The sequence below is a fragment of the Salmo salar genome, chromosome ssa25 (assembly GCF_905237065.1).
Source record: "Salmo salar chromosome ssa25, Ssal_v3.1, whole genome shotgun sequence".
NCBI classification, from domain to species: domain Eukaryota; kingdom Metazoa; phylum Chordata; class Actinopteri; order Salmoniformes; family Salmonidae; genus Salmo; species Salmo salar.
The window spans coordinates 29940968-29958467 of NC_059466.1; the positions used below are offsets into that span (position 1 = coordinate 29940968).

Below are 17500 nucleotides of genomic sequence, written 5' to 3' on the forward strand. Positions count from 1 at the left end.
AATGACAGACAGGAACTGACAGATTCCACCTGGATGAGGAGCGGAGAGAGGAGGAGAGAGGAGGAGAGAGGAGGAGAGGGGAGGAGAGAGGAGGAGAGGGGAGGAGAGAGGAGGAGAGGGGAGGAGAGAGGAGGAGAGAGGAGGAGAGAGGAGGAGAGGGGAGGAGAGGGGAGGAGAGTGGAGGAGAGAGGAGGAGAGAGGAGGAGAGGGGAGGAGAGAGGAGGAGAGAGGAGGAGAGAGGAGGAGAGGGTCAGGGGCTTGGTTAGTCAATTGTTTTAAGTTGAAAAGTGAAAGTTCTCCATGAGTCTGACATTAAGAAGGTTTAAATGACGCTGTTTGGAATTAGTCAGAGACCAAAGCAATCAGCACACTGAGCGGGGAGGGGTCAGTGTGGGAGTGCACAAGCCTGCATGTTGGTGTGTGTGTGTGTGTGTGTGTGTGTGTGTGTGTGTGTGTGTGTGTGTGTGTGTGTGTGTGTGTGTGTGTGTGTGTGTTTGTGAGTGAGTGACTGTGGTTTCCAGTTAGCCAGATCAGAGAGGCTATCAGAGCGCTGGATATCAGTGGGTTGCCAGGTTGGGATCCTGCTGTGTGAGGTCTGAGGCCTGGACACTGACAGAGAAGAGATAGCAACGAAGATAGAGGAGCAGAAGAGAGGGAGAGGGTTATAGGGAGAAGAGGAGGAGAAGATAGAAGAGGAGGAGAGTAGAGACGAGAAGAGACAAGATGAGAGAACAATAATGCCAGTAGCCCTCCAGTGATGGGGTCAGTGTGTTGATTAAAGCTACAATCCTGTCCTTCATCAGACCAGTCCAGCACCACTCTATCACTGACTCACTGGCTTTCATGTCTTGCTGCTGAAAAGAAGACACAGACAGACACACAAAGACACACACACACACACAAAGGCTGAATACACACACAATGTCTGAATACACACACACACAAAAAGACAGAGGCACGCTCTTAAAGGTGTTCTCAGAAAGCAGGGTAAAGGATAGTGTTGCGGCTTTGAGGCTTTACGAGGATATTCAGGAACACACACGCACACCCACCCACCTCTCAATATCAAATCCTGCCTTTAATCTAAAAGTCAATGTAATTCAACATCCTCTCTCCCCTAATATCCACTGAGTCATTACTACATGCTGAAAGTGAAACTTCATATTCATCCTCTCCAGCACCACATCAACATTCAATATGTGAAAATGGCGTGTTCCAATGTTTTGTAGTAAAAAATCATAATCAACTCAATTAGTAGCCAATGGCAACTCATAATTGGTTAAAATCACAGGATGCACACCGATGATGTCATTGGAAACTCTTATCTTCTGTATTCTTTACTACAACACCTAGAAACGTGACATTTTCACATATGTTGATGTTGGTGGGGTGCTGGAGATGATGAGCAGAGGAGAGAGGGATGAGAGGAAAAAGTGTAAAGCGACGAGAGAGGCGAGAAAGGAGAGAGGGATGAGAGTGTTGAAAGATAATGTGGAGAGCAGCAGTGTGTGTTTAGAGTAGGCTGTATGAACGCTGTAAAGTACAGAGATAAACCCACTCCTACACAGGCCGGATGGTCACATATACAAAGACAGATCTACAGTGCCTTCGGAAAGTATTCAGACCCATTTACTTTTTCCACATTAAATTGACGAGGGAAAAAAATGATTTAATACATTTTTGTTAGGTTACAGCCTTATACAAAAATGTATTCAATCATTTTTTCCCTCATCAATCTACACACAATACCCCATAATAACAAAGCAAAAACAGGTTTTTAGAAATGTTTGCTAATTTACATAAAAAACTGAAATATCACATTTACATAAGTATTCAGACCCTTTACTCAGTACTTTGTTGAAGCACCATTGGAAGAAATTACAGCCTTGAGTCTTCTTGCGTATGACTCTACAAGCTTGGCACACCTGTATTTGGAGAGTTTCTCCTATTCTTCTCTGCAGATCCTCTCAAGCTCTGTCAGGTTGGATGAGGAGCATTGCTGCACAGCTATTGTCAGGGCTCTCCAGAGATGTTCAAGTCCGAGCTCTGGCTGGGCCACTCAAGGACGTTCAGAGACTTGTCCCGAAGCAACTCCTGCATTGTCTTGGCTGTGTTCTTAGGGTCGTTGTCCTGATGGAAGGTGAACCTTCGTCCCAGTCTGAGGTCCTGAGCGCTCTGGAGCAGGTTTTCATCATGGATCTCTCTGTACTTTGCTCCGTTCATCTTTGCCTCGATCCTGACTAATCCCCCAGTCCCTGACGCTGAAAAACACCCCCACAGCATGATGCTGCCACCACCATACTTTACAGTAGGGATAGTGCCAGGTTTCCTCCAGACGTGATGATTGGCATTCAGGCAAAAGAGTTCAATCTTGGTTTCATCAGACCAGACAATCTTGTTTCTCATGGTCTGAGAGTCTTCAGGTGCCTTTTGGCAAACTCCAAGCGGGCTGTAATGTGCCTTTCACTGAGGAGTGGCTTCCGTCTGGCCACTCTACCATAAAGGCCTGATTGGTGGAGGGCTGCAGAGATGGTTGTCCTTCTGGAAGGTTCTCACATCTCCATAGAGGAACTCTAGAGCTGTGTCAGAGTGACCATCGGGTTCTTGGTCACCTCCCTGAACAAGGCCTTTCTCCCCCGATTGCTCAGTTTGGCCGGGCAGCCAGCTCTAGGAAGAGTCTTGGTGGTTTCAAACTTCTTCCATTTAAGAATTATTGAGGCCACTGTGTTCCTTCAATGCTGCAGAAATGTTTTGGTACCCTTCCCCAGATCTGTGCCTCAACACAATCCTGTGTCAGAGCTCTATGTACAATTCCAAATCATGTCCAATCAATTTAATTTACCACAGGTGGACTCCAATCAAGTTGTAGAAACATCTCAAGGATGATCAACGGAAACAGGATGCACCTGAGCTCAATTTCTAGTCTCATAGCAAAGGGTCTGAATACTTATGTAAATAAGGTTTTTCTGTTTTGTATTTTTTTTTTATGTGCAAAAATGTCTAAAAAACTGTTTTTCGCTTTGTCATTATGGGGTATTGTGTGTAGATTGCTGAGGATTTTTTATTTATTTAATCCATTTGAGAATAAGGCTGTAATGTAACAAAATGTGGAAAAAGTCAGGGGGTCTGAAGCCTTCCTGAAGGTGCTGTATACATGAGGATAGAGGGACAGGAACATGCACACTTCTGCTTTTAACTGGTTCTTGTTTGAAGCTACTTCTCTGTTCACAGTATCTCAGTTCTCTCCCATACTTAGAAAGCTTTCAGAACAGATAGAACAGAGAGAGAGAGGCTCACACCTACACAGATTGAAAGGTCATCTCAAAGGTTTCATCACACACCGAAACATCCTACTTTTAACTGTTCTTTGTTGTATTACTGTATGTAGGCCTCTCAGTAAAGAGGGAGCTGTCCACATTTAGTGCTGTCCATGGTGCTGAATTCTTATTTAGTCCTGTCTGTGGTGCTGACTGTTGTCTGTGGTGCTGGTTGTTGTCTGTGGTGCTGGTTGTTGTCTGTGGTGCTGGCTGTTGTCTGTGGTGCTGGTTGTTGTCTGTGGTGCTGGCTGTTGTCTGTGGTGCTGGTTGTTTTCTGTGGTGCTGGTTGTTATCTGTGGTGCTGGTTGTTGTCTGTGGTGTTGGCTGTTGTCTGATGACCTATTAGTCCCTTGGGACATTTCCCAAGTCCCCAGGAAATGTGTGTGTGTGTGTGTGTGTGTGTGTGTGTGTGTGTGTGTGTGTGTGTGTGTGTGTGTGTGTGTGTGTGTGTGTGTGTGTGTGTGTGTGTGTGTGTATTCATCTTACCGCCCGGTGATGAGGAAGAAGAGGGTGAGGATGATGAGGAGAGTGAAGCCGCCCACGGCTGCCGTGACGATCACCAACACTTGACCCTGGTCTGAAGCCATGTCCGACGCTACAGGGAGGGGACAAATTAATTGATTGATTATTGATTTACAATTCTGAACTGGGTAGTTTGCGTCCTGGATGCGAATTGGCTGAAATCTGTGGTATATTAGAAATTATAAACTGGGTGGTTGGAGCCCTGAATACTGATTGGCTGAATGCATGGGTATAACAAAATATATACCATGGGTATGATGCAAAATATCTTGTTTACTGTTCTAATTATGTTGGTAACCAGTTTATAATAGCAATAAGGCACCTCAGGGGTTTGTGGTATATGGCCAATATACCACGGCTAAGGGCTGTATCCAGGCACTCAGCTTTCCGTCCGGCATTATTGCTAAAGTATACCCATACAGCCATATCACTGGTAGAGGTGACGTCACAAAAACTATATACATTCACATGATTAAGTGAGAAATGTTTTTGCAAGACAATTTAACTACACACTATTGTATTTTTTATAAAAGCAGACTGGGGAGCAGGGGTTGGAACCAAAATGATTTTCCAATCGTTTCATTCTGAACAGAACCATTATTTTATTATTATCGTTTCACTGTTCTGACCAGCAAAATAAAGTTTTGAACTGCTTCGACCCCCCAAAAAGTTCTGGTTTATATTGTTCCTTTCTAACCCTCTGATATTTATTTTTTACATTTCATTCAACATTAAATTACTTTACTAATGGACAGAGCAGCTTCCTGTGGAGCGGGAAAGCTATGTACATGCATTGGACAGACAAGTGTAGTGTAGGGTGCGAGATGCGGCTGAAATTTTTCGGGTGAGGAGAGCGCTGGGCATGATTCGCTGGGCATCTTGTTGTTATGACATGCATTATCTGAATTAGGCCAAGAGAATTATACCTACGAAGATCAGCTTCTATGAAGGAACTTTGAAAGTCTTTGAACTTGGCTTAACTAACGTTGGACCAGAGCTAGCCCTTGATCATGACTCTCAGTTCCATTATGTTACACATAATGAGAGCTAGACCACAGCTAGCTAACAAACTTGTGTGTGCAGAGCGGCATCAGAAGTAAAATAAAAACAAATCTTACCTTTTCGTAGTTAATGAATCGAATGTGAAACGTGATAACTATAGTATCCTTAACTTAAGGCTTGAAAAAGTTAATCCATTCTTCTCTAATTAAAAATCTCTCTCCCTAATTTCTGAATCACGCCTGTAATGTCAGTAGTTACAGTAGACTATGCATGCTTCGGAGGGAGGGGAGGGGCAGATATCCTACACACACACACACTGGCAAATATTTTCAGCTCACAGAAAGGCAGACACTGAAATAAGTTTCTGAGTGACAGTGAGGGCTTTACATAGGCGCTTTGTTGAGTTTTTCTGTGGGACTGGAAAAAAAAGGCTGTAACGAAAAAAAAAGTTATTAACTGGTTCCCATGCTTTTAAAATAATGGTTCTGTTCAGGAACAGTATAGATCACTTCTGTTCTCGGTTCTGGTTCTGTTCCTCAAAATATTTCTTTATTTTTGGGTTTTCGGTTCTGTTCCGTGAACCAGTTCCAACCCCTGCTGGGGAGAGAAAAAGCACTTTTATTAGTAATAATATAAATTGTTAGTATTAACTGACTTGAATTCAATATGGAGAGATTGTTGAACTCTTGGTCTGAAAAACAACCATCTTTTAGAAGGAATAATTTATATGCTTGGTGCCATTTAATTAATATTAATCATTCAAGAAATTGATTTAGTCTCTGATCATTTGCCTAAATTGGCCCCATTTGATATTCATGATTTTCCCGTCTCTCTGTCTCTTTACAGGACTAACGAATCCCACATAATAATTGAAAGATGATGGCTATTAGCAAACTTATTTCTACAATATTTCAAACTTAATGAATATGAATTGGAGATCAGGATGTGTGGCCCCCAACGCAGACCCAAATATGAGAGAGAGAGAGGGAGGGAGAGAGTGAGAGTGAGAGAGAGAGAGAGAGGGAGGGAGAGAGAGAGAGAGAGAGAGAGAGAGAGAGAGAGAGAGAGAGGGAGGGAGAGGGAGGGAGAGAGTGAGAGGGAGAGAGAGAGAGCTGTGAGCGTGTGTGTATTTGACTTTCGGAGGGAATATAATTGAAAGTGTGTGTGTACGTGTGGTTGTATGAGGGTCGGAGCATGTGTGTGTGTGTGTGTCTGTAGCTGGGGATGGGTCTAGACAGAGGTAATTGCCAGTCAGACGTGAAGAGAGGAACAGCTGATCTGAGGAGTAGATGACTTTACAGGACCATTCTCCTAACCAAGGATTCACACACTGTTTAACACACACTCTGAAGCCTTAAGTAACCAGACGGGCCTGATTGATGCTGCACTAATGGGACCGAGGTGAGCATGTGTGTGTGTGTGTCTGAAAGGGGGGAATCTAAAGGGCTGTAATGACCGTATATAGGGAGGAGAGGGAAGATGTTAGATGGGAAGAGATGGAAGGAGAGGCAGAGCAGGTAGGGAGAGACAAGGTAGACGCAGGAAGCGAGGGATAAAGGTGAAAGAGGGAAGAGAGTGCAGGAAAAGGAATCGAGAGGAGGGTATTTTCTCCTAGATAAAAGGGCAGAACAAAGTCAGGCCCGGACTATCTGATCCACTAGATAAAGAAAGTTCTTCAGCCGGATAGATGAGAGGACAGGGAGAAAAGAGGAGAGATCACGAGACCAGATCAGCGGTTAGAGTGGGCCGGCGCTGACCGGTACATATTTCTACTGCTCGAGTTCTAGCACCTCTTCTAAAATACGTCTGCTAAAATAGATAGAAACCCTGGTACAGACAAATTAAAGTGAGAACCCTGACAAGAACTGTCATCAGGACAGAAAAACAAACACAGGTCTGGCTCTGTTAGAATTCAGCATGGCCACTGTGAGGGAGGAAATTAAAGCCTCTGTAAAAGTTAATAGAAATACAACCAACATCACCAGCACATTGTCAAGTTCATGTATTGCTCTTTTAATTGATTACATCTAGGGTTAAGTGTTTGGGGTCAAGGGTTAAGTGTTAGGGGTCATGAAACAGACACAGAGGGAGTTAAGAGGTACTTACTGTCGTCTGTGGTCTCATACTCGCATTTGGGGCTGTAGGCGCTGTGTCCAGCGGAGGTGCGTGTTCTCAGGCTGAAGACGTAGCAGGTGGAGGGCTTTAACCCTGTGATGACCACACTGGGGGCTTTGGTCCGCGTCGACGAGTAGCTCAACTCCTCATGTTCCTTCTCGTAGTACTTGACCTCATAGTCAACCACCAGGAGGGAGATCTGTTCTGGCTCCAGCCACGACAGGGCAATGCTGTTCTGAGATGCCCAGTCCTTCTTCAGCACGCCCACCATAAAGGGACCTGGAGGGGCCGATTGGAGAGATCGTTAGAGGTCACGGGTTCAACTACTAACATTTAATCTCATTAGAGATGGAAGGCTGACTAGCTTCTGATTATATGCTTAAGCATAATGAATATGCTTCATCATTTCACATGAAAGGCTTTGCTTTCCCAGTAAAAGCCTGGAGCATCCATGCTCAATCATCTAGAAATTAACATAAAATAAATCAAATGAATAATCTACTAGAATTATTTAGACCACAGTTACAGTGCTAAGGGTTTTACTGTCATCTATGGATCCTTCAGTGACAGCAGGTCTACCACAGAGGAGTGGTTAGTTAGCTGTGTTTATATAAATCATATTACCTGTGTGCTGATTACATTAGTTCTGTGTAAATATTGGCCCAGGGCTTTACTACAGCAGTCAACAGGTGATATCAGCCTCTCACTAATTAACATCTCATTAACTCAAAGCGGTAAACAGTTGGCTAAGATGTATCTACATACATATTATTAAAACCCTTCAAAAATAGATGTTGAACATGTTCTATTTGGGGTTGTACCAGGGTAGTGTGTCTGATGGCCAAGGGAGGTGATAGATGACAGCAGCATGAGGATGTCCAATAGGTACAGGACATGAGTCCCTGTCCTAGCATTCTTAAATGACCAATCAACATCAATCAAAATAGTCAAATCAATGCAACATGTAGGCCTAATCAACTAGACATGAGTGGCAACAAATGCTGTACACCACTCAACATGTTTTTAGTGTTTAGGAGAGTAGACCTAAACAAACGCAATGGGAAAGTTTGAATGGAGGGGAAACGGTGCTCTACAGTCACGTGAAGATGATGATGGAAGAAAGGAAATCAAATACCAAACCACTTTACTGACTTTACATTCATTTGGTTAACGAGTCTGTCTATAACGGACCTCACATTCATTTGGTAAAATAAATGAAGGTTGAGTCAAGCAACACAACAAACTCAGAAAGGCCAGATAATGTATAATAATAACTACAGTTATCGACAAAGCCAACAGAAAGGCTTAATCTTAATCCTAAACCCTGCTGGTCTTCTCTGTGAGAGAGAAGCCCTCTCCATCTCCTTCCTGCTCCTCTACAGGATTCAGGCCCTGGGCTGACTGGAGGCTGACTGGAGGTCAAGTGAAGGTGGTGCTGTCTGGTCCTGGGGCTTGCAGAGCAGGGCTGAGCTGGACAGAGGTTTATGGCTGGACTGTATGGGGTTGGTGTGTAGAATGCAGGGCTGCAGCTGGGGTATATGCTGTGTTAGGCAAGGCTGAAGTAGTGCTGGGAGACCCACTGCCACAGGGCTGATAAGGAGAGCTCAGGCCAGCTTGGAGCCTCCCTCATCCTTACCCCTTCCCTCTCTCTTTCATCCCTTCCTGCTTCCTGTCTCCATTTTAATGTGCTTAATGCTTAAAACTCGTACATTTATTTCAGCCCCATCAGTAACTGGACTGGTGGATGTTTCCTATAGTAATATCAACTTCATGACACAGTGGCATTTCCAGCAGGCAGTTTAGTGTTGAGAGCTGAAGCTAATTCTGCCTCCTGATCTATTTCAATGCTTGGTTTGTTCATAATAATGAGGAACATAATAACCTTTTAAATGTGAGTAAATCTTCCCAAATGATAGTTAAAATGGAACAACAACATAATATCATGGCTGATTGAAATTAGCCGATTTATTTAGCATAATGAGTCAGCTGAAAGGGCAGTTTCTCTCTCTCTCTCTCTCTCTCTCTCTCTCAAAATAATATCACTTCTCATAACACCCACAGTAACACATACACACAGATGACAATTATTACTTCACAATATTATTAGATATTACATCTCACATTGTTACTGTTTGCTTGGTGAGTTTGTGTGTGTGTTATTGTTGTTGTCTCTGGAAACCCTTGTATATTAGCTGATTCATCTCAATGGGGTGTTATCACCCACAAATCTGTAGATAAATAAAATCTAAGTGAGCAAATGACTCTGTCCAAACTAGTTTAATTCTGCTGTAAGCGACAAACACACACACACACACACACACACACACACACACACACACACACACACACACACACACACACACACACACACACACACACACACACACACACACACACACACACACACAGTGACCAGAGTTTAACTGCTGTAGCATCTAGCTCAGTCAGGGTAACAGCATCTGCTGCTAGCATATTGGCCTCTGATAGGGAACAATAAACACTGCATAAATACAATCTCTCCAGCCTGCATGATTACAATCCCACTCCTACTGCTGCAGAGCACCATGTAACACACACACAACATATTTGTTTAGAAGAGTTAAGCTGGAGCACACAGTTATGCTCATGGCAGGGTACGGTTATGCTCATGGCAGGGTACGATTATGCTCATGGCAGGGTACGGTTATGCTCCTGGCAGGGTAGGGTTATGCTCATGGCAGGGTACGGTTATGCTCATGGCAGGGTACGGTTATGCCCATGGCAGGGTACGGTTATGCCCATGGCAGGGTACGGTTATGCTCATGGCAGGGTACGGTTATGCCCATGGCAGGGTACGGTTATGCCCATGGCAGGGTACGGTTATGCTCATGGCAGGGTACGGTTATGCTCATGGCAGGGTACGGTTATGCTCCTGGCAGGGTACGGTTATGCTCATGGCAGGGTAGGGTTATGCTCATGGCAGGGTAGGGTTATGCTCATGGCAGGGTACGGTTATGCTCATGGCAGGGTACGGTGGCCAACAGAGTTGGCAGATACACCGTAGAAAACAACCCTGAGAAGAAACAACTAACATAATATGTTATCTCTCAATATAGCACCAAATGTATAGTAGCTGCCAAGATATTCATTCTAATTCAGCCCAGACATAGGGCAAAATACTCTTAAAATACTCATGCACTACATTTTTTTTGTGATGGGATGAAGCAAACGTTTTGGTAATTGAAAATGTATATTGAAATTCATGTGCAAAGCAGCTCTGAACATGTTTTCCAAATGAAGGTGGAATTGAAGAGAGAAGAATTGATCTCATCTCATTCCTTTAATAAGGAATATAGATTCCTCAGTCACTTCTACAAACACGTCTCCTGTGCCACTAGGGGCGCTAAAACACTATACCACTTTTATTCTACCTAAAGAAACGCATACAAAGCCCGCTCTCCCTTCGGCAAATCAGACCACGACTATATCCTCCTGCTTCCTGTTTACAAACAAAAGCTCAAACAGGAAGAACCAGTTACGCGCTCAATATGGAAGAGGTCTGATGAAGCAGACGTGAGGCTACAAGACTGTTTTGCTGGTATAGACTGAGATATGCTCTGGGATTCAGGACCGCAGTGGAGAAAGTGGAAAGCTTCAAGTTCCTCGCCGTACACATCACTGACGATCTGAAATGGTCCACCCACACAGACAGTGTGGTGAAGAAGGCACAACAGCGCCTCTTCAACCTCAGGAAGCTGACGAAATTTGGCTTGGCCCCTAAAACCCTCAGAAACTTTTACAGATGCACAAAAGAGAGCATACTGTCGGGCTGAATCACCGCCTGGTAGGGCAACTGCACCGTCCGCAACCGCAGGGCTCTCCAAAGGGTGGTGCGATCTGCCCAACACATCACCAGGGGCAAACTATGACGCGTCAAAGTCTACACTTGTTGTATTTGGCGCATGCGGCAAATACAGTTTGATTTGATTTGAAGCTACCTGCCCTCCAGGACACATACAGCACCCGATGTCACAGGAAGGCCAAAAAGATAAATAAGGACATCAACCACCTGAGCCACAGCCTGTTCACCCCGTTATCATCTAGAAGGCTAGGTCAGTACAGGTGCATCAAAGCGGGGACCGAGAGACTGAAAAACAGCTTCTATCTCAAGGCAATCAGACTGTTAAATAGCCATCACTAGCCGGCTTCCATCGGGTTACGTAACCCTGCACCTTAGAGGCTGCTTCCCTATATACAGTGCCAGCCAAAAGTTTGGACACACCTACTCATTCAAGGGTGTTTATTTATTTTTACTATTTTCTACATTGTAGAATAATAGCGAAGACATCAAAACTATGAAACAACACATATGGAATCATGTAGTAACCAAAAAGTGTTAAACAAATCAAAATATATTTTATATTTTAGATTCTTCAAAGTAGTCAGTCAACCTTTGCCTTGATGACAGCTTTGGAACACTATTGGCATTCTCTCAACCAGCTTCACCTGGAATGCTTTTCCAACAGTCTTGAAGGAGTTCCCACATATGCTGAGCACTGGTTGGCTGCTTTTCCTTCACTCTGCGGTCCAACTCATCACAAACCATCTCAATTGTGTTGAAGTTGGGTGATTGTGGAGGCCAGGTCATCTGATCCAGAACTACATCACTCTCCTTATTGGTCAAATAGCCCTTAAACAGCCTGGAGATGTGTTGGGTCATTGTCCTGTTGAAAAGCAAATGATAGTCCCACTAAGCCCAAACCAGATGGGATGGCTTATCGCTGCAGAATGCTGTGGTAGCCATGCTGGTTAAGTGTGCCTTGAATTTTAGATAAATCACAGGAAGTGTCACCAGCAAAGCACTCCCACACTATCACACCTCTTCCATGCTTCACGGTGGGAACTACACATGCGGAGATCACAAAGACACGGCGGTTGGAACCACAAATCTCAAATTTGGACTCATCAGACCAAAGGACAGATTTCCACCGGTCTAATGTCCATTGCTCGTGTTTCTTGGACCAAGCAAGTCTCTTCTTCTTATTGGTGTCCTTTAGTAGTAGTTTCTTTGCAGCAATTGGACCATGAAGGCCTGATTCACGCAGTCTCCTCTGAACAGTTGATGTTGAGGTGTCTCTGTTACTTGAGCTCTGTGAATCATTTATTTGGGCTACAATTTCTGAGGCTGGTACCTCTAATGAACTTATCCTCTGCAGCAGAGGTAACTCTGGGTCATGATGAGAGCCAGTCTTATCATAGCACTTGATGGTTTTTGCGCCTGCACTTGAAGAAACTTTCAAAGTTCTTGAAATGTCAAAGTTCTTGACCTTCATGTCTTAAATTAATGATGGACTGTCTTTTCTCTTTGTTTATTTGAGCTGTTCTTGCTATAATGTGGACTTGGTCTTTTACCAAATAGGGCTATACCAACCCTACCTTGTCACAACACAACTGATTGGTTCAAATGCATTAAGAAGGAAATAAATGTAACAAATTAACTTTTAACAAGGCACACCTCTTAATTGAAAGGCATTCCAGGTGACTACCTCATGAAGCTGGTTGAGAGAATGCCAAGAGTGTGCAAAGGGAGGCTACTTTGAAGAATCTCAAATATAAAATATATTTTGATTCCTTTTTGGTTACTACATGATTCCATATGTGTTATTTCATAGTTGTGATGTCTTCACTATTGTTCTACAATGTAGAAAATAGTAAAAATAAAGAAAAACCCTGGAATGAGTAGGAGTGTCCTAACTTTTGACTAGTACTGTGCATAAACTTGGAATCACTGGCCACTTTAATAATGGAACACTAGTCACTTTAATAAAGTTTAAATAATGTTTAAATACTGCTTTACTCATCTCATATGTATATACTGTATTTTATTGTACTGTATTTTAGTCAATGCCACTCCGACATTGCTCAATCTAATATTTATATATTTCTAAATTCCATTCTTTTACTTTTAGATTTGTGTGTATTGTTGTGAACTGTTAGATGCTACTGCACTGTTGGAGCTAGGAACACAAGCATTTCGCTACAACCTAAATATGTGTATGTGACCAATAAAATTTGATTTGATTTATACCTTTTATACGATTTGAGCTTCAACAGATTACTACAACGATTTTCACATGTTGCTACCAACCTTATTATATGACAAAATTAAACATTTGTTCACAAAAAAAAATTGTTCTCACATATGTATTAATTATAGGAATGAGTGTATTTTTCCACTAATCCTTTAACTAAATAGCTACCCAGACTATCTGCATTGACCCTCTTTGCACGAACTCTTTTGATTCATCACATATGCTGCTGCTACTGCTACTTTCCTGTTGCCTGATCACTTTACCCCTACCTATATGTACATATCTACCTCAATTACCTCATTTCCCTGCATATCGACTCAGTACTGGTACCCAGTGAATAGCGAATTTATCGTTACTTTTGTAAATGTTTAACTCTGTATTGTTGGGAAGGGCCCGGCCTGTAAGTAAGCATTTCACTGTTAGTCTACACCTGTTGTTTGCGAAGAATGTGACAAATAAAATTTCATTTGATTCGAAAGCAAGCATTTCACGGTAAAGTCTACACCTGTTGTATTCGGCGCATGTGACAAATTATACAGCTTTCAAAATCCACAGTACACACACACTCTCTCTCTCTCTCTCTCTCTCTCTCTCTCTCTGTGTGTCGGAGGAAGATTGGAAACCCATTAGAATCACCGGTCAATTAGTGGGAGCGATGGATGGATTTTCCAGTCTAGTGTAGTTAAGCTCCCAGTAAACGAATGTTGTCTCATTACAGCAGTTTGACCCGTGTATGGTTTTAATGAGCTTGCCTTGCCCCAAGGCCTCCATTAACACTTTAGAAAATCAATGACTTCTGTATTGATGCTATACTGTACCAGGCTTAAACAATGTAAAAACGTTAGGTTACTGAGGGAACGAGGAGAAGGAGAAGGAGAAAGAGAAAGAGGGGGAAAACGAGCGCAGTGGGAGAGAGAGGAAGGAAGGGAGGGATGGAAGAAGGAAGTCCAAGGTGGTTGATGAAAACATGTTTGAGAAAAACAACAAGGACACGTCAATATGTCTGATTGTTTTGTTGCTACCCTGACATAATGATGCTTTAGATACTACCCCAGGAGGGAATATGGAGAGCGATAACCTTTTTGGAGGACAAATACATACACACACACACCAAACCAATCTCTGCCGTCAATTATATTTGCTTATGAGGGGTTCTGTGTTGCTCTAGGGAGCTGAGAGAGGGAATGAACTTTATTCATACATGATGTAGGTTCCAATGGGACCTAAGGTAATCATTAAGACCAATGTGACATTCCGAGAGTGTTTAGTGTGTGTGTGTGTGTGTGTGTGTGTGTACAGTATACAGTCTGTTTGTGTTTGACTCTCCCTTAGGCAAGGTCACCTCCCACAACAGTCTTCTGAACCAAACCAAACCAAACACAGCCTGCATCTCTGGAGCCTCTAACCTCATTACCAGCCGAAGTCAACCCCACTGCATGGTGGGTAGTCTATGGACAGTTTTGGACCCGTGGCGTAAACACAGTAACCCTGGTGCTCTGACAGAGGTCATGTCCCTGTGGGGCCAAACATCCTGATGCTAATTGTGGGGTTTATGATTGGATAAAGGCAATTAGCCAGGGTTATGATTGGCTAAACTCTATCAGCGAGGGTTAATGAGTATATTGTGTTCGTCCAATCGGCTTTGACCTCTGTGTTCGACCACCCAGACACAGCATGGAGAGAGGAGCACTCAGGTCTTTATCAGATTAGTCTGTCCTGTGTGTGTGTGTATGTGTTCTATAGTTCAACTCACCTAAGGAGTTAATGAATACCCACTAAATTTCTTTGACTTTTAGAGTGCAGTCATGTACTTTCTTTTCCCTTCTGCCTGCTTTTTTGTTCCCTACCGTTTTCCTCTTAATCTTTCCATAGCATTTAGCTTACTGTCTGCATTTCTCCATTGGTCCTATTCCTCTTTCCATTACTGAAAGGACAGCATTTTATTTTCTTCCATGAATAGTAGAACTGTCCTCATCCCTCCTGAACCAATCAGCTTCTTGATGTGCCACACCTGTCAGGTGGATGGATTATCTTGGCTCCGTTCATCTTTCCCTCGATCCGGACTAGTCTCCCAGTCACTGCTGCTGAAAAACAACCCCCAGCATGATGCTGCCACCACCATGCTTCACCGTAGGGATGGTGCCAGGTGTCCTCCAGACATGACACTTGGCATTCAGGCCAAAGAGTTCAATCTTGGTTCATCAGACCAGAGAATCTTGTTTCTCATGGTCTGGGAGTCCTTTAGGTGCTTTTGGCAAACTCCAAGCAGGTTGTCTTGTGCCTTTTACTGAGGAGTGGATTCCATCTGGCCACTCTACCATAAAGGCCTGATTGGTGGAGGGCTGCAGAGATGGTTGTCCTTCTGGAAGGTTCTCCCATCTCTATAGAGGTACTCTGGAGCTCTGTCAGAGTGACCATCGGGTTTTTGGTCCCTGACCAAGGCCCTTCTCCCCCGATTGCTCAGTTTGGCCGGGCAGCCAGCTCTAGGAAGAGTCTTAGTGGTTTCAAACTTCTTCTATTTAAGAATTATTGAGGCCACTGTGTTCCTTCAATGCTGCAGAAATGTTTTGGTACCCTTCGCCAGATCTGTGCTCAACACAATCCTGTGTCGGAGCTCTATGTACAATTCCAAATCATGTCCAATCAATTGCATTTACCACAGGTGGACTCCAATCAAGTTGTAGAAACATCTCAAGGATGACCAATGGAAACAGGATAAACCTGAGCTCCATTTCGAGTCTCATAGCAAAGGGTCTGAATACTTATGTAAATAAAGTATGTTTTTACTTGCAAAAAAAAAATCTAAAACCTGTTTTCACTTTGTCATTATCGAGTATTGTGTGTAGATTGATGAGAAAAAAAACATTTAATTTATACATTTTTGAATAAGGCTATAACATAACAAAATGTGGAAAAAGTCAAGGGGACTGAATACTTTCTGAATGCACTGTATATCCACTAGTTGTAATGTGTCTGTGATATTCATCATTTCCCTAAGTGCATGAGGGTGATAGTTTCTGGTGTGATTTCCTACTTAAAACTGTACTATAATCTCCCACCATAATAATAGAGTCATTTGTTGCTTGTGAGCTCGATAGATTAATGTATCATTTTAGAAGAAGAGTGGATCATCATCATTTCGACCATATAGATATGTTTATCGTCCAATAGCATATTTAAAATGATCCACCTTTCTTTTGGATCTGTTTGGACAGTTTGCACATTGGGATCAAAATTGTTTTTAATTCTCCAGAATGGCGCAGTGGTCTAAGTGCACTGCATCTCAGTCCTAACTGTGCCACTAGAAATCCTGGTTTGTGTCCAGGCTCTGTCGCAGCCGGCCGCGACCTGGAGACCCATGGGGCGGCGCAATATTGTCTCAGCGTCATCTGGGTTAGGGGAGGGTTTGACTGGCAGGGATGTCCTTGTCCCATCACGCTGTAGCGACTGCTGTGGCGGGCCGGGCACATGCATGCGGACACGGTCGCCATGTGTATGGTGTTTCCTCCAACACATTGGTGCGGTTGGCTTCCGGGTTAAGCGGGCATCGTGTCAAGAAGAACTGCGGCTTGACTGGGTTGTGTTTCGGAGGACGCACGGCTCTCGACCTTCACCTCTTCCAAGTCCGTACAGCGATGAGACAAGACTGTAACTACCAATTGGATACCACAAAATTGGGGAGAAAAAGTTTTTTTAAATTTGTATCATCCCCTTTTAAGTTTCTTTGCCCATGACAAAACATGTATTTCTCCCTCCCAGTCCTTTTTCCACAACCTCATCTGTAATTGTAGAGTGAGTTTCCTGTAAACAATAAATGTTATATTCCTTCTCTTTTAGCCAGGAATAGACTGATCGTCTTTTTTTATAATCTGCTAAACCATTACAATTATAACTAGCTATACTTATTTCACCAGTTACCATAATGAGATACAAGTCTAAATTATACTTACCATAAAAAGGATTACAATAATGAGATGTATCCACCAATCCAAAGAAAGGATAGACGGGAGCTAGACAGCCTGACGTGCTGCTTTGTGGACAACGACTCCCATTGTTAGGGCAGAGAGACATGTATCTAGTCAGTATATCCATCATCTTTAGCTGTCCCCAAAGGAGAACCCTTTTTGGTTCCAGGGGGAACTCTTTTTGGTTCCACGTAGTACCCTCTTGGGTTCCATGTGGACCCCTCTGTGGAAAGGATCCTACAGTACATGGAACCCAAAAGGGTTCTACCTGGAACCAAAAGGGTTCTATCTGGAACCAGAAATAGCTATTAAAAAAATAGAACAATTTTCGGTTCTAGATAGCACCTTTTTTTCTAAGAGTGTAGACTGTAACAGTTGGACTGATAGTGTAAGTCTAAAGTCTGTTTAGACTAACAGTAAAAGTCTTCTCTCAGCTAAAGTGTGTATATTGTAACAGTACGGTGACTGTATATCCCAGCAGATGCCAGCTCTAGATCATCCGCTGAGC

The 17500-nt window shown here is 43.2% G+C and overlaps 1 protein-coding gene across 1 annotated transcript in view; it reads right to left on the reverse strand.

Moving 5' to 3' along the window:
* The window catches only part of LOC106586540 (ephrin type-A receptor 6), a 256053-nt gene that overhangs the window by 16141 nt on the left and 222412 nt on the right, over positions 1-17500 (reverse strand). Inside the window, exons 8-9 of the mRNA XM_045707380.1 lie at positions 6948-7235; positions 3804-3912 (exon numbers count right to left, since the gene is read on the reverse strand). Of these exons, the coding sequence (XP_045563336.1) occupies positions 3804-3912; positions 6948-7235 (397 nt within the window). The remainder of the gene's footprint in view (positions 1-3803; positions 3913-6947; positions 7236-17500) is intronic.